Source organism: Lissotriton helveticus, chromosome 9, assembly GCF_964261635.1.
Source record: "Lissotriton helveticus chromosome 9, aLisHel1.1, whole genome shotgun sequence".
Classification (NCBI taxonomy): Eukaryota; Metazoa; Chordata; class Amphibia; order Caudata; family Salamandridae; genus Lissotriton; species Lissotriton helveticus.
In genome coordinates, this window is record NC_136070.1 from 139,978,615 (window position 1) to 139,997,448 (window position 18,834).

At 42.9% G+C, this 18,834-nt stretch overlaps 1 protein-coding gene across 1 annotated transcript in view; it reads right to left on the reverse strand.

The window, feature by feature from the left end:
- Positions 1–18,834, reverse strand: part of MAPKBP1 (mitogen-activated protein kinase binding protein 1) — a 986,444-nt gene that overhangs the window by 390,749 nt on the left and 576,861 nt on the right. Inside the window, exon 13 of the mRNA XM_078662278.1 lies at positions 8–99. Coding sequence (XP_078518404.1) covers positions 8–99 — 92 coding nt within the window. The remainder of the gene's footprint in view (positions 1–7; positions 100–18,834) is intronic.

Here is an 18,834-nt window from a genome sequence, read left to right on the forward strand (position 1 = left end):
ATCTTACCAGTCTCTGGCTTGGAATACTCTAGACAAAGGATCTCAGAGTCGTGCGCCTCCACTTTCAGTATCTCACTGTGGCTCTGCAACTCATGCACTCTGTGGCAAAAACACAACATTAACGGGTCACCCCAACGAAAAGAAACAATGAAATCTCATGTGTCTATATCTTGTTGCCGCTTATAACAGTTGGGATTACAACCCAATGCTCCAGACAAGCTTTATTCCAATTTTCACAAATAAATAAGGCTTATAAAACATAGGGCAATCAGAGCCTGAAAAGTAAACAAGTTTGTTATGGATAAATAATTTTCGCTGTCAAACCTCTTGTTTTAAGTTAATTATTTTTTAAGGTCTATATTTTACCCTGTGCAAGAAAGTCAGCAAGTGTAATACAATATGCTTTAATAGTAAACAGATCAAGAAGATCAAAGATTATATATTATCCAAACTTAGCACCTCAAAATATTTTCCTATTCCTACACTGTGGAAACCGATTTAAAAGACCATATTAACAATTCACCTGGAAAGGTGCAGACACTTGGAAGAACAAACCTAATTGTAATATTTATTTCAATTGTAGGACATGGCACGAAGTTGCAAATCTATATAATTATTCTAGTTAATAGCAATGGTACAGTTGTTTAATGTGAATATTGTGCTTAGAAATAAAGAATATTGTGCTCTACCAGCTACCTGTGGATGTGGGCAAAGAGACTTAAAATGGTCATTCCTTAAATAAATACCGGGAATCGGAGCACTCCCAAACATTCATCAGCGTTTAGTACACTGCATGTTTAATGTCATAATTTCAGTCATTATGCATTTATGATTCACAATTAAGAATTTAGGCAGTCCTACGTTATATGGTTAATATTGCAAATTAATGAAACTGTAAATCAATATTCATGTATGCAGTTCAATGCCAATAGGAACAAAGTCTATTATTACACTAGCACTTCATTATTCCTCATATCGTTCGGATATACAACACAATCTTATTTGTAATAAGCAAGGAATTTGATTCACAACTTGATTTTCAAGTGAAGGATTGCCAATATTATGTTGTAAGGGAAGAGAAACAGGCAACACATGGTTTGGACCCTGTACATTGTCAAGGCAAATACGTTCAAGTCAATTAGAGAATTGAATGCTATCATGCTGGCAATCCCAAGAGAAATGGCCCGATTTATTGTTCAGTTGTCAGTGGTTTGATATACAGTGCATGTTGTTGGCAGTAAGTGTCATGTATTCCTATAGGTTCTGAATCGATCCCCCTATTCCTGACCCTATTCTAGTTAAACAAACCAACAAGTTAACTAGCAGTCAGCCCATGAGGCAGAAAACCCCCATGATGCAGATACCGTTATCTGACGCAGTCACATTACGGCACAGGAACGTGTTATCTGATTAGGTCATAACACTTGCGAACTAATTAGACAAGCGATATTCCTCCAGCCCCTGATAAGGCATACGGAGTTCTCATAACAAATCAAACCTATGACAACCTGGGCAAAACCCTGCGGCCATTGTTTTGATTTCACCGAGAACTTTAGTAAAAGAATGTGCTAACGAGCAAATCGTATGACATCTTTATTGATGTATCTATGTCCATCCTTACGTCAATCTCGGCACCTTAAAGGTATAAATATTACCGATCTTGCCATATGCAAACACACGCGTGGTGACGAGACGGAGCAGCCATACTTGCCGAAGCGAAGAGCAGAGCAGACCCCGCTGGCAACAGCCCCGCCTTTCTGACGCGCTGAGAGACGCGCTGCTTTCTCCTGCCGAGAATCCAGCACCGGCGTTTCTGGGCAGCCCTCGCAGGCAGCCTGGAATATCGAGACCAGAGAGAGAGATACCATTCCTCATTCATCCTAACTTCCAGGTACAGAACTGAATAACCCCTCACAAAGAATTCTTTAGTTATTCACTTGGCAAAAACAAACTTAACTTAAACTGTAACTTTCTATTCCCGCCCTCGTATTAGACTTAGGTCAGGTACACGGGGTAGGCGTATCTAGAAACACCAGTTGAGTACGTTTAGTCAAATGTATATGTGTATGTAATATATTTTATTCATTTTAAAACATCTTATGGCTTAGAAACCATATCAATGTTTTTACAGTATTATTTTATACTATTGCTTTTAATGTATGCACTTTACTTAACTATAAGTATTGCAATAATATCGATCCATTTCTCTTGTATGAGAAAAGAGACTGATCAATAAATAACACCTTTTTATTGAACACGCCCGTCTCTTCCTTTTCTCTACATTCTGATGAGACTAAGAATGCACGTACTGACTGAGTAAAATAATTTGCCTTTTGTTCACACGACTCTCGAGATTGACTCTTGATTAGGGGAGAGCAAAGTTGTCATGTTCTATGGTTGTCAGAAACTAAATCCCTTCTTGTCTAATCAGGGAAGTTAATTCCTCCTTGAACATTCGAGAAAGTTTCTAGTGAACTCTGAGCTAAGCTGGCAAACCCAAAACTTTAAGTCTAGTATCGACAGTAGTAGACCTAGTTAACGTCTGGCCTAGGCCTTTACTGCTGTAGGTATTATTCCAATGCGCAGAGCCTATTGGGAAGATAGGAACTACACTACATGGCGCCCAACGCGTTTGGAAAGGGCGATAAAACTAACGTAAGACATTTAGAGTAACTCAGTCGTGCTTTCTCACTCAGACCCCTTTTCCCATAATACTCCAAAGACGTCTGGAGTGGGTGAAAGGTTATATCCGCCAGACCTCGCAGGAGGGAACTCCTATGTATGGTTCTTGGTATAGTCAACGTTGAAGGATAAACAGTTCCAAAATATTGTGCATCTAATCTTTGTTTCCATAAGAAACCTGATCTGCAAACAAACAAAATAACCTTCAGGACAGTAAAATGTCAAAAAATGAAGAAGAAAGAGAGGCAGTTAGATTAGCAGCTGAACTCGCAGCGGCTGATGCTGCAGCACTAGATGCAGACGGGGATATAATACTCATCCCAGTCATCAAAAGGAGATCTATAACCCTTAAACTTATAGAAAATGGACTGACACCTAGAGGTGGCACAGTCATATTCGTAATTGAGGCACACGAATATCGGCAGACAGAGGTATACTATTCATGGATACATTTTCCAGCAGCAAATGCTGTAACAAAGTACTTCCACTATTACAAAATAGAGGAACCTCCTAATGAGTACACTCCATTCGAGGAGGTGGAAGTACCACTCAAATTCCAAGAGCATTTGCTCTTATTTGATGGCGCCCTAAAACATAATAATCACATCACCAGGCTCGGTCCTTTAGGTAGACCAGGAGCAACGTGGCCGGTCCTAGCCGGATACACACCACATCCAGACATCGACGGGATGTCTGCAGCTAACCTGTTAACACAGCTAAAACAATTAATAAAAATTCATAGACAATTAGTTCAGTATGTGATGCGGACTTCAACAATTCAGCCAGCGATTAAACTTCCACAGCTGACCCCTCATCAGGGGAACACAAATAAAATTACACCACAGAACATCCAATCCTGCCTAGGTAAAGTACCGGCTAAACGGGAACAAATACCATTCTGGTTGGCACAGAAAATTACCCAAATTGAGGCGGTGTTTCCTGACACCACCCCGCTAGAAAAGCACAGGATTCTGACTATCTGTCTCCCAATGGGAATCGCACCACACATTGAGGACTGTGACACTTGGGGTACAGTCTTTGCTTCCATCTACACAAAAACGCACGGTGTTCCATCCATTTCGGTAATACCAGATGTGCTAAAACAAATTCAAGACGAATACGGTCCAGAACCCGCTTTAACTCTTGGTATGAAATTACTGAAAGACTTCAAGCAGGTCTCGGCTATATTATTAGCCAACATAAAAGGTGAAGCAGCAAACGTGGCGATCCGCCAGAGGTTAAAAGAGACAGATATAGCAGACCAACCAGCTGAAATTGCCAGAATCATAGAAAAATCCTATGAGGAACTAGGTAGAGACAGTTTAGGTGGAATACCAGTAAAACCACAACTGACTGAAAGTCCAGAAAAAATATTTTTTAATAATAATTCACCAAAAAAGAACTGGGATGGAAACAAACAATCCAATCCCAAAGAAAAGAAATTCCAGTCCCGAGGAAGGTCTCCTAGGCGAAGAGAAAAATCTCCGAACCAAAGACACAGGTCACCTCAGAGTGACCCCTCTGGGAAAAGATATAACCTTAGAAATAGGGATAATATAAAAAAGCCTGATAGATATCAAGACATTGATACACGTCCCTCTCAATCTTTTCAGACTTCCTCGCAGAAATCGGAAAGAAGAGGACGATCAAAACAAAGAGAAGAGCACGCCAAGTCCAAAGACAAGGAACCTGCTCAGCTAAAAAAGAAATTACAATTTCCAAAAAAGAAGGTAGCCAGTATCAAGGTAGTTAACAATGCCGAGAATACTGAGGACACAACTGAAAAACGGAGAGTGGGCTCAGACAATGCTAGACAGCGCAGCAGAAGTGAGCATAGCTCGCAAAGTCCTTATGAATCATCTGGAGACAGTGGACACGAATGAATATCTTCAAGTGGAAACTGCAGACACCAGGGTTAGCAAACCTCACAAGATATACGAGATAACATTACGTATAGAGGGAGATAAGACTAGGAAAATAAGGGGACTATTTTGGGATAATCTCTCCAAGGGCTATGACATCCTTCTAGCTGAAAAAGACTGGCCACCAGAGTTTGTCAGGGAGTGCCCTCATGGCGAAGAAGTAATTATGCCTGCCTTCTCAAATCAAATTCCAATTCATAAAAAATACACACTTGCCAGAAAGTGGGCAGTGGCTCTAGCACCTGCTTTATATAAAAATCACGTGGGATGGGATGAGGATTCTCCTCCTCACAAAATCCAGTTAAAATCACAACCTACTGCACAAAGGCAGTACCCAATTAAGCAAGAAGCTAAAAAACCGGTAAATGAAATACTAGATCAGCTAGAATACCAGGGGGTGATTGAAACTTGCACCTCACAAATGAACAACCCTTTGTTTCCGGTCTCCAAACCAGACAATTCATATCGTCTAGTTTTGGATTACCGACACCTTAACACATGTTGCAAAACTTTTGCAGTGCAAAACACACAGTGCTGCACTAATGAATAACATAGTGCGCAAAAAATACAAAACAACCTTAGACATCTCTAATGGATTCTTTTGTCAAAACATAGCACCAGAGAGCAGATATTTAACTGCATTCTCAGTAAATGGCACTCAAAAACAATTCTGTCGGTTAGCCCAGGGGTACAAGAACAGCCCGGGGGTATTCTCAGCGAGAGTAACAGAATTACTTCAACTATATGATGATGAAGCATTATCTTATGTCGATGACATTTACTTAACAGATGATGACTTGGAGACTCACTTGAAAAGAGTGAACACCATAATACTTGGGTTCGCTGCAGAGGGTTACAAATTCAACTTTAAAAAATCCAGAATTGCCCATCTGACAGTCCTGTTCTTAGGATATGAATTATCAAGCGAAGGCAAAAGCCTGGCTGACAATTTCCTAGAGAAATGTGCCGTACTCCAAGCACCTAGAACACTAAAAAACTTACAGTCGATTCTAGGCTTCCTAAATTTCGGAAGAACATACATTGCAAATTACGCAGAAAGGGTCAAACCCCTTTATGATCTAATTAAACCAGATTTTAAAAGATCCAATTGGACTCAAATACACACAGAAATTTTGAGATCCTTACAAACAGACATGCTAATTAAAACAAAATTAGAAACACGTGATAACACACGCAATCTTGTGATTCGAGTCATCCCAGGGAGATGCGGATTCACATACCTGACCTCTAATGAGGGGGAAAAGGTACCAATTGCATTCAAATCACACTTGTACACAGAAGCTGAACAGAAATTCAGCAACAAAGAAAAAATTGTTCATGCAGTTCAAACCGCAATAGCTAGAGAAAAAGACATAGCTGACGGTAGACATATCACAGTCAGAACAGCTGAATCAGCCTTTGAGGCATTAACAACACCGTGTAATTTACCAACAACAACATTGGATCCAGAATGGTTACAATGGGTGAATTCAATCACAACGGACAAAGTATACTACTACTTTGATCCAGAACTAGAAGAAATGAAAAATCTAGCATATGAAGAAACATATCCTCTGCCAATCGACATTCTGCCTTTACGACATTACGCCTGTGTAATCTATACAGACGGACATGCTCAACCGTCCGTTTGGGGAGAACAAGCATACAACCCCACATGTGAGATTACAAAAGAAGTGTGGCGCGGAGGTAAACTAAAACCTCTATTAACAAAAACACACTCAGTAGAAACTAATTCAGAACAACAAACTGAAATAATAGCATTGAAAATGGCGCTAGATAATGCGGATCGCGAATTCCCGACACTTATAGTGTCAGATTCATATTACTGCGTCAAATCATATAACAGCGATTTGCAGACATGGATTCAAAACGGTTACAAAGATGACACAGATGCACCAATAAAGCAGAAACTGCTCTGGGAACAAATAGCTCTTTTACAAAAAGAACTACCAAAGACTCACGTGACTCACTCACTGAGTCAGCAGCGTGATGGCGTTCACGTTGCAGGGAATTCATTGGCTGAGACAGCCACAGCGGCAGCCACTAAATCGGCTCCCGTAGTTCGAAAAAAGCGTACATTAAAATACATTGACGGTGAAACAGTGCTGGCAGTGAAAACGTCATCAAAAGGCGACTGCTCAGCGCTACCGATCAACTATCCACTCAATTATACATACATAATCGATGCAAACTCCGTCCCTTTTGCTCGAATCCCTGGAGTGGGGGATAGAGTGATTCCAAACATGGACAGGAGAAACTTGTTAATCGCAGACGCACACATGGGCGAGGGTCTCAGACACCTTAAACTAAAAGATTCTCTGGAAGAATTACAATCACGGTACTGGTGGCCAGGCATGAGCCTGCGTCATACCATGTTTGTAAAAAACTGCCCAAACTGCAACAGAGATCGCAGTGGGGAGAGAAACAGTTTAATACCTCGTCGTTCTACTCCAGAAAAAATCAGGAGTAAAAAGGAAGGGTTGCGATTAACTCATACAGGCTAGTTCCACTTATAATGTAGATCACCAGCACTCGGCTGACGTCCGGACTGTTATACAAAGATTTGCGGGTCTAAATGGCATATACGCTAAGAGCATGCTACGTTTGACCATTGTCTCCACTCTAGCCCTCAAGCCTGAGGGGAAACATGGCCAAATGAGCATAGTCCAGCGGGAATCTTCTCACTTCCTTCCTGAGGGTACGGGACGGTGTAAAGAAAAAACCAAGGCATAAAGCAATCTATAACGGAAAGGATATTAGGTTCGGGAGCTGGGTGGGTCAAACATCTAATAAGTGTCCAACGTAGTCTCAATAACTTGCCAAGAAATTCTCTGAAGGGATTCAGTGCGTACGAATTATTATTTGGAACTAGGATGATGATCTCTGACATTGATAGTCAGACTTCAGTGGTGAAAGAAAAAAGCTTTGATATCAAAGACCGTTTGGCTATTTTGCAGGACTTAAACGAAACAAGGAAAGACCTGAGCAACATAAAGTTGAAACAACAGCCAACAACCACTGAAGAACCACCACCTGTCCCAGCAAGACCTGTCTGGATTCCAAAAGTCGGGGATCTAGTCAGGGAAAAGATCGCGGTAAAGAAGGAATTTGGGCCTTCTTACAGAAAAGCAGTTCCTGTCTTGTCTGTCAACGGGACAAGATCAGTTGTACTACCGCCACTTGCTGGAAAAAAGGAGAACCGAGTTGTATCGATCGGCCTGGTAAAACCACAACATGTGGCCGATAACAAACAGTAGGCCAAGTGGACTCCCAATAAGTAGCAGAACACCAAGGTTTGCTACCAGTACAGAGGTCCTAACGAAGAGGCTCATCACATTCGAAACGCCTACAGAAGAACAACAAGGACTATGCAACAATGCAATAGAACTAAGACCTCTGAAAACCCAAATAAAAACATTTAGCAGAGACACACCAATCTATAATGAAGTACCAAGTGAAAATGCAAGAAACAGAAATCCTGAACCAATTGGAACAATTGACAGAACAGCATCCGGCTACTTCATAAACTTCGATGATTCCTCTGAGGGCTTCAGCGAATCAAAGACACAGCCATCATCAAAAACCTTTAAAGACAAAGCTAAGGAACTTTTGAGACAACTGAAAGAAACATATCTGATTTCCCCATGGATTGAATTTTGGGTGGGTTTTGGTGCATTTATTCTCATACTTTGGCTCATCATGGTACTTACTTTGGGACGCTTCATTGAGGGAAAATATGCTAAAATGGACACAGCAAGTCAGAAAATCAACTTGATCCTCAAACCACACACATCTTCACACGTCGAGAAAAGAGAACTTTCTTCAGCCAACTTCACAGCCAATCCGATACCTGGTGGGGTAGCCTGGGACAACACTGACTATGAAATTTATGGTCCGGTCGAGATCCTGAAATATCCACACCAAATTAAGATCTCATTGAGTGACTTTGCAAAACCAAACTCATTTGCTGATGATTGGGACTTCGAAAGCATTAATAATATGATGTCTGACTTAGTGATGTCTGCTTAATTTACCAAACATGATTATTTGCAGGGTTCTACAAATTATGACAGTATGTATTGCTATAACCACTATGGTAACCACTTTTTACATAGATCTGCACAACCTAGAAATGTTTTAAATTATAATCAATGGGAACATTGTGCAACACCTCCAAAAGGGAGCTCAAGAACCGTTTACGACAAATATTCATATTTTTCAGGTTTTAACACAAGTAATGCTGAAGCATTTTATTTTAAATTGTCAAACAAGACAGGAACCAAAACCATGATAACCAACACAAAATTGTTATATTCAGACTCATTTTTTGAACAAATGAATACTTTTGGATTTGATTATTGGGACAAAAATGTTGAATTGAAAAGTGTTTGGGGTACAAAAGAATGGCAAGTACAGGGTATAGAAGCTTTGTTTAGAGCCTGCATGATCCCAGAACAAATGATATTTTTAAATGACACTGTTCAACAGACCACCTGTCTTGGCTTAGCCAAAAACAAAGATTTAAATAAACCGTCTATTCCAAAGCCAACAATGTTTAGCAATAACTCTGATACAGATGAAGAGATAGACGTAAACCATATATTAAACCAAAACAGAATACATCCTGATTGGAAACAGTGGTTGATCTGGCCCACAGATACTAATAACTGTCAAGACAGATTCCTGAACAAAACACAGGGGTTCAAAATGACCAGGCCAGACCCTAGATATCCTCAAAGACATCACCCAGGGATAATAACCACCTACAGTGTGGGCAAATTATGCCTTCAATGGCTACAAACTTCCACACTGGCAGAAATTAAGCAACACCTAACTTTACTTACTGATGGTGCTGACTTGCGTGATTTCACTTTGGGACCACGCAAACAGCGTCAAAAGCGTTTCATAGCAGCCTCTGTATATGCAGCATACAATGAGGCCTGGAAGGTTACTCAAATTGAAACAGCAGAGAGAATACGGGAAATTGACCGTATTCATTTGGAAAAATCACTTTCTGTAGTGGACAATGGGTTAATGACTGTCCTCCAGAATTTTTTCTTTGGACAGCATTGTGTCGTCAGCAATCGATATATTATCGCAAGACTTACTGTTATTACAACACGGTCAGTCACAATTGCGTTCTATTGTACAGCTTGGCTGGACGTTACAAAATCTGCGTTCAGGCTATGTGCCTTGGCGTTTAATCAACACAACGTCACTATTCCAAATCTTTAACCTTACTGATAGACAAATCAGTATGGCGCAAAAGGGTGCTGATTATGCAATCTTGAGCATTGAAAAACTAGAAAGATTACCAATGACAATGTCAGAACGACCTGTCAGTGAATGGATAATACATGGGATAATAAATATTCCAATCTCAACCTTGAGGTTTCAATACTGCCAAAAATATATACAGGCTGGCATGTACGAGAAATTGGGAAAGGGGTACCTTAAAACAACATGGAACCTGCCCTATTCACATGCATGTGTCAGTAATAAAGGACAGAAAGTGTTTCTTAGTGGCAACAATTGTGCGATGTCACTAAGTGGCACACTTCTGTGTAACGGAATTAGTTTGCATGGAGCCTGTGAAGGGAATTCATACAACCTTTCATGTCACCAGCAAGGCGCACCTGCAACAGAAATAGAACCATTCTTTCAAAGACTCTATAATGGGAGTTACATTCTTATTGTAGACCGCAGATGTTGTAGTCTTATGCCCGGGACTCCTTATCTAGTAACTACTACTGCGAAGGTCAAGTGCTGTGGACGCTCATTGTTCCCCAGCTCCTTCCCAGACAGGGAGGCAAGGGCATGGCCCGATTTGAAAATTACTTCTATTCGAATAGATACTTTAAGCAGAATGAAAACAGTCATTCTTCAGACGCCTACCAGGCTCTCGTCATCAAAAGAAACGTATGATCTACAAGTCGCAAAGACGACTGCAGAGATACATACATTATTATCAACTAATTCCCCCGTACATTTCGCGGAAATCCTGAATGAAATCTTAAATATTTCTGATACCAATGGGGTCTCAAAGGTATTTAAGACAGTATTTTCGATGGCATTAACACCATTCAAAGCCATACTGGGTATTTTTCCAGATTTCGTCCATTCGATTTTTGGCGGACTTCCCCTGATCCTGGGACTAATTGCAGGAATCCTATTCTTAGTCCTTATTTTTCGTTATGGCAACCCATGTCACAGACAAATCTCTTGCGACAAGGGAAGAAACAATCCTAGCCATTGGATACCGGGACCGGATATCAAAAATCCTGGGACTCTCCCGGCTTAGAGACCTGAACATGACTTGGTTTCTATCATTTCGACCAATGTGGCAAAGATGTGTTTTACCTGTATTGAGGTGTCTGCTATGCGGAGAAGAATGCGTGTTAGACACCTGTCTGACGCTACAATCGGATGCGCCGATGGATGCAGAAACATTGTTGAGCCCGATCAAGGTTCATGCTTTGTGCTGCCCTCAAAGGCTACCAATCCTGATGACGGCATTCGTGGAAGCTTCACCACTACGATTGATGGGTAGTGAAGTTCAAGATGAAAGCAGCATCGAACAGGTACGACCTTCTGTCAGTAATGCAAATCAGAATGTCAATGGAGACAATCATGCGCAAGAATGCATGATTACACCTATTTCCGAGTTAGTGGAACTTTCCCAGGAAGCTGTTGACAGTTTCTTCGAAAGCCTAAATGATATGATGTTCTCACCCGAACAGAAATAGAGACTTTTGAGCAAGCTCGCACACGGCGTTCCCTGAATTCGGCCTTCAACTTTAAAAATAAAGTCACAAGAACAATTTCGCTCCAGTTCACGGACAGCAGTTTTTCCAGCAGCCCCAAATATTTTTGCATATTTTTCGGGACACTATCTTCTGCTTAAAGTAAGAACTATTCTTAGAGAACTAAGGTTTCTAAATTTTAGATAACTTATAGACATTAGCTGCCCGCTGGCATGTTCATAGATATTTTATTCTGTGATGGAATGGTCTCGAAACTTTTTTCTGTATTTAAGAAACCATTTCATGTGTAATTCTCATATACCAAATAAGCAATAATGTATACAAATGCGATTACTTTGGCATTTTTCTACAGCTTGAGTGCATACCATATATATATGTCTGCAATTTTTCAGTATATTTGAAAATTTCAAAATGCATTTATGTATTTTGGGGTGGTAAGGTATACACACTACTCTATAGTATGTTGTACTATGTTATACTATGCCTAGATTAGTAAATATGTCCATAGTTAGCGTGGAGTGGGTGTCATGTATTCCTATAGGTTCTGAATCGATCCCCCTATTCCTGACCCTATTCTAGTTAAACAAACCAACAAGTTAACTAGCAGTCAGCCCATGAGGCAGAAAACCCCCATGATTCAGATACCGTTATCTGACGCAGTCACACTACGGCACAGGAACGTGTTATCTGATTAGGTCATAACGCTTGCGATCTAATTAGACAAGCGATATTCCTCCAGCCCCTGATAAGGCATACGGAGTTCTCATAACAAATCAAACCTATGACAACCTGGGCAAAACCCTGCGGCCATTGTTTTGATTTCACCGAGAACTTTAGTAAAAGAATGTGCTAACGAGCAAATCGTATGACATCTTTATTGACGTATCTATGTCCATCCTTACGTCAATCTCGGCACCTTAAAGGTATAAATATTACCGATCTTGCCATATGCAAACACACGCGTGGTGACGAGACGGAGCAGCCATACTTGCCGAAGCGAAGAGCAGAGCAGACCCCGCTGGCAACAGCCCCGCCTTTCTGACGCGCTGAGAGACGCGCTGCTTTCTCCTGCCGAGAATCCAGCACCGGCGTTTCTGGGCAGCCCTCGCAGGCAGCCTGGAATATCGAGACCAGAGAGAGAGATACCATTCCTCATTCATCCTAACTTCCAGGTACAGAACTGAATAACCCCTCACAGAGAATTCTTTAGTTATTCACTTGGCAAAAACAAACTTAACTTAAACTGTAACTTTCTATTCCCGCCCACGTATTAGACTTAGGTCAGGTACACGGGGTAGGCGTATCTAGAAACACCAGTTGAGTACGTTTAGTCAAATGTATATGTGTATGTAATATATTTTATTCATTTTAAAACATCTTATGGCTTAGAAACCATATCAATGTTTTTACAGTATTATTTTATACTATTGCTTTTAATGTATGCACTTTACTTAACTATAAGTATTGCAATAATATCGATCCATTTCTCTTGTATGAGAAAAGAGACTGATCAATAAATAACACCTTTTTATTGAACACGCCCGTCTCTTCCTTTTCTCTACATTCTGATGAGACTAAGAATGCACGTACTGACTGAGTAAAATAATTTGCCTTTTGTTCACACGACTCTCGAGATTGACTCTTGATTAGGGGAGAGCAAAGTTGTCATGTTCTATGGTTGTCAGAAACTAAATCCCTTCTCGTCTAATCAGGGAAGTTAATTCCTCCTTGAACATTCGAGAAAGTTTCTAGTGAACTCTGAGCTAAGCTGGCAAACCCAAAACTTTAAGTCTAGTATCGACAGTAGTAGACCTAGTTAACGTCTGGCCTAGGCCTTTACTGCTGTAGGTATTATTCCAATGCGCAGAGCCTATTGGGAAGATAGGAACTACACTACATAAGTATTTATCAGTTTGGTTCATTCCAGGGTTATATGCGGTTGGTATTGTCCCAGTATAGAGAAAAGTGACCCGTTGTCGATAGGTGCCTACTTGTATGGGTAGACATTGTCGACAGTATCGAGAAACAGGTAGCTATTGACAACTAATGTATGACAAGAAACAGGTAGCTAGGTATGACATTACATTGTGTACCAATACCACGGATGCCATTACAACGCAGGCATTACTACGCAAATGCCATTACAACAAACTGCCATTGCAACTCCAACTTTTACCACGCATATGTCTTTACCACGCATACCATTACAATACAAAGCAATGCGTGGGAAAATATAAGTGAGTTTATACACACACATTTTAATGTATTTTTTTTACCACCTTAAAATTACCCTTCCCACCCAGAAACCCAAATCCACTCTAAACCCTAAAATTACCCTTCTCACCCAGAAACCCAAACCCACCCTAAAATTACACTATATATAACATATATATATACACACACACATATATATATATATAACACACATATATACATATATATATTAATATATATATATATATATATATATATATATATATATATATATATATATATATATAAAAAACACACATATAAAACACATATATATATATATATATATATATATATATATATATATATATACATATACACATATATATACACACACACACACACATATATATACACATACATACATACACACACACACACACACACACACACACACACACACACCTACACACACCTACCTTATACTTGCCTTTACCATTCTTGCCTCTACAATGAAATTAATTGTAAAGGCATGCGTGGTAAAGGCAACTTTCCCTCTGCCAGGACCATTCCTCCTGCATGTAAGAGACTCAGCCCAACATGGGTTTAAAATTAAAGGAAATCTAAAATTGCACATATTAATGGGTTTTTTCTTGAATATGAGCTATACAATGAGGGGTAAAGTTTTGGCACCAAACTTCCTACAGAAGTGTGCTAATTAATAACCTTCAAGTAAACTAAGGAAGCTGCAAGCCCTGTTTGGGTTTCTTAACTTCAGGAGCACTTCTGCGCCATAATATGATGAGCAAGTGAAGCTCTTGTATGAAGTAATTACTCCAACGTTTTCTGGAAAGAATTGGAAAAGAAAAATACACACACGAGCTATCTTACGAGGACCGCAAGCACACTTGTTACAAACAAAATACTTAAACACGGGACAGCAAAACAAACAGTTATTAGGGTTGGCTCTAGCACATTAGGCTACATATAAGTAGTGAACACTGATGGACATACAACTGCCATAGCACATAGAGCACACTTACATTCTTTCACTGAAGAACATATTACTCCTTTTGAGAAAGCTCTCATTGCAGTACAGACAGTTATACTGAATCCTTTAGTACAGAGAAAACGAATTACAGTGTTTCCCCACCCCTAAAATGAAAGAAGTAACAAAAGCTAGTTTTCCTAATGAGCATGCTCTACACCATTGTTGGGTGAAGTCAACCCTTTCATTAAATGTTTAAATGTCACCAAAGTAAAGCTTAAAAAGATCCTAAATACAAGAATTTTTGCAACACATAAAACTTCAAACATTTAACCCATACAGGAGTTGGAGTGTGTTCTACATGGACAGCTCTGCAAAGGCTGTGGTTGGTACTAAACAAAAATACTCTGTGGCTTGTGCTGCAGTGCAAAGAGTTTTTGAGAATGGGGACGTCAAGGCTGTATGCACACATACAAACGTTTTGGGTGACTCCACTGTACAGTTAGAAGAAATACATGCCCTACTACTTGAACTTCAGAGTGCTGATCCCCCCCTCAGTTCTTACACGTATTGCATTTGATTCCACATTTTGTGTATAAGACTATAATGTAGATTGACTGCATTGCCGCTTAAACAGATTGAAATTCAAAGGAGAAATCAATAAAATTGTGGAACGTGTCCTAGCGATCCAATATGGTGGACGCGTTTTAGGCGAGCTCTGCTCAGCCCATCTTAATTATCCTGTTTCAGTCACTTTTCCCCCCAAACTTTTCTGTGGCAGTCAGGAGCACAGGAGTGGGCGGTAGGACCCGGAGGCTGGCAGTGACCGAGGTGTTCGTGGCGCCAAAATTCGAAGAGGCCTAGTGCGTGGCAGTGAGGCGGAGCTCTCTTGGTGCTAGTGGGATGGAGGACAGCGGGCGCAGGTGGCGCCGAACCACCCCAAAGATGGCACACCAAACAGGCGCGGAGACTAGGCCCTCTGGGACTGGTGGGAAACCAGAGCCGGGCCAGAAGGAGTGTCCACGTTGCGGTTGGACCCCCCGTGGAGCCCCAGTGAGTGTCTATGTGTGGGTCCCCTCCTTCCATCACCGTCTGTCTTGAGATCGGCGGCTGGATCAGGTTGCAGAGGGAGAAGACGTGCAGCGGGCTAGCCGGGGCCTGGCCTTACCTGCGGGACTTGAGGAGATCCGGAGGCGTGGAAGCTGGACCCTTGGGGCTGCGGGGCAGTCAGGCTGAGGCCTGGGGGCCGGGTCACACAGCCCTATCCTTCGGTGGAGGCGGTGCAGAGCTCTGTGGCTCGGGGGCCACGGGCCTGCATATGCTTTTGCAGCCTCCTGATCCGAGAGAGACCGCGGGCACACTGATGAGTGAGGACGCAATGAGTGAGCGTCTCTTCCCACACGCAGGGACGCAGCCCTGAGTGTGGGAAGCGACGCTTGATGGGACTGCTGGTGAGCTGAGTCAACCGTGGGCTGTGGAGGCAGAAAGTGCAGCACATTGAGCTCTGTGTGGCTGGGGGTAATTCTGTGTGCCCTCGGGTGGCGCTACTGTTGACATAATGCGAGGGAGCCTAGGCTGGCATAATTGGACTTCGCCCTCATCATAGTCCTCCTCCGGTGAGAAGTCTACCCTGGCACTATAGGCGACGTGGGACCCAGTGTGGCTGGTGAATTGTCCTAACCAGGTGATCAGGACCGGGTGGCTGCGAGGACTATGAGACACCCATTAGGGGGGGGTGGTGACACGACGGTCCACGAAAGCGACCAGGCTAGCGCTTGGTGCGGCTTGTGGCCACTACCAAAGGACAACATTGCTAACAAAACCTGTTACGGGAGGGGCAGCATACCACGGGCCGAGCGAATGCTGCCTGTGCCGGAGGCCTATCTGAGGGGCCATTGATCCGCCGTCTTAAGAGCTTAGTGGTCCGAACAGCACAATGATGAGGGACAAGGTCGGCGGGGGCTCTGCCAAGCAGAGTACATTAAATCATTATACTGGGCCTGGAGTCCCATCCACGGATCAGGGAAGTGCGCAGGATGGTCTCCCGAACAATGCCACCCATATGGCGGCCATCACTCAGTCAAGGAGCGCTCTGGAAGCGGAGATTGGAGAAGTGGGGTCAGACATTATGCTCTTACGGCATGATCTTAGGAATGCAGTTGAGCTCATTACTGAAGCTGAAACCCGGGTCTCGGGAGTGGAGGACTCAGTCACTACCTTGCAAAAAAAGGTTGCGTCCTTGGAAACAATTACCAGGGGCTTCGCGAGTGGAAGACCGGGCCAGGAGGAATAACCTCTAATTTGTTGGATTTCCTGAAGGATGTGAAGTGGGGACAAGGAGCGGTTCTTGACTGGGTGGCTTGTGAACTGGCTCCCTCCAGTTTTGTTGTCCAGTTGCTTTGTAGTGGAAAGGGCGCACAGGGCCCTGATAAAGAACCCGCCCCTTGGAGCCAGACCACGCCCCGTCATTGCAAAGATATTGAATTACCGTGACAGAGAATGTAGGCGAGTAGGGTCTGCTTCCTATGGTCACCCCCACTTTTTGCTTTACTAGTTTTCGACTTAGATGTGGCTGTGGGCCTGTTAATCAGACCCACAGCCAAGATGCACTCTCTCTAAATTTAAACCATGTACTCTAGGTACATACACAATTGGGGATTGGTTCACCTTGTCAGCCCCTGTAGAAGTGTACCCTAGGTACTCAGGGCATAGGTGTAACCAAAGCCTACCAGGGGCTGCAGCATGTATTATGCCACCCCTGGCTGGCCACACAAATAAGACACAACTGGCTGATCACTCAGCTGGGGCAAGGTCGTGTAATCACCCCTTGCTTAGGTATAGTATTCCTATACCTACCTATATATAGACACATAGTAACCTATAAGTCACTCCTATGGTAGGCCTTAACAATCCTGGAGGCAGAGTGCTTGGTTATGTGTGAGATGGTGCTCTAGCATGAGCTGAGCCTGTCTGCAGCTTTCGGAACCATGTCCTTATAGCTGTTCTATGATATTGCCATACCATATACTCTTAAGTGCATTATGAACCTCGCGGTTAAATGCTAACTTTGGTTTGGCTTTATCCAAACATGTCGTGTAAGGTGTCATACGCTTTGGAATACTACCCCCCTCACCAATTCTGGCGACGGGGGTAGCATTCCATCCTTCTAGAGGGAGAAGACATGTTGTTGCTGACTATCCCGGTTAAAGTTAACCAGAGCCCCAGCGTCACAAAATGGATGCTGCTGCCACCGACACAAGTCTGACCTCCTGCTGCTGGGAGTCCTTCCAGTCACGGAGGTTTGGACAATAGGTTTCCTGCCTGGAGAGGTGCGAGCACCACTCCAGACAGGACTTTGTGTATTGGGACAGGGAGGGCTGAATTGGGTCAGGGAGGGCTGAATAGAATGAGACCCTGCTAGGTGCTCTATGCGTACCCCGGTTCAAACCGGTTGCTGGGGCCCTCCAGCCCCAGCTCTGGCGCGAAACTGGACAAAAGAAAAGGGGGTGTAACCACCCCCCTTCCTGGTCCCACCCATAGGAGGGACCTAGAAAGTAATCCAGTCCCTTTTAGTTGTATAAAGGTAGGAGCCGAGTCCTGAGACTTTAGATTAATGCTGAATTGAAACTTGACACGCAAGTCTGGACCTTCGACATTCTGCTGAAGCTGAAGACTGAAGAATCTCCCTTGTGGCCAAGGAGTGACCACCCTGGTCAACCAGGCACCATCCAGCAAATCAACGGCTTGCTTGGTCTACGCTCCGCCCAGAACCAGAGCACAGAGCCTGACAAGACCCAGACTTCCAGACCTCGCTGACCCTCTCTTCACGACTGCAGCATAGCTGAGATCTGTGGAGGCGACGAGACACCTGGGACCGGACATCTTGAAAAGCCTGCAACTTGCTAACTGTGCAGCTCCTGAGGCATCCTTGAAGCTGTGCACTGGGGATTGAGAAACCCCGAACCTGAGCTCCACCTGCACCGAAGATCAGCCCTCCACACTCCACGAGTTCTGTGTGGGGCCCTTCTGCTTGTGTTCTGCTCGACACGTTGTCCGGTTGCTGGACCGTTGGCTAGTAGCCTCTGTGACGACAATCCTTTTGAATCACCTCGCTAGTCTGGTTGCTCCAAACTGGCCCCTACTTCCCTGCAAAGGAGAAGCACCCCAGACCTTGCTGCTCTGCACCAGAAGCCTTTGTTGTATCCTGCGTGGGTTGCCTTTGCCACGGCCTATTGACTCCAATCCGGCAGTCGACTCCTCATTC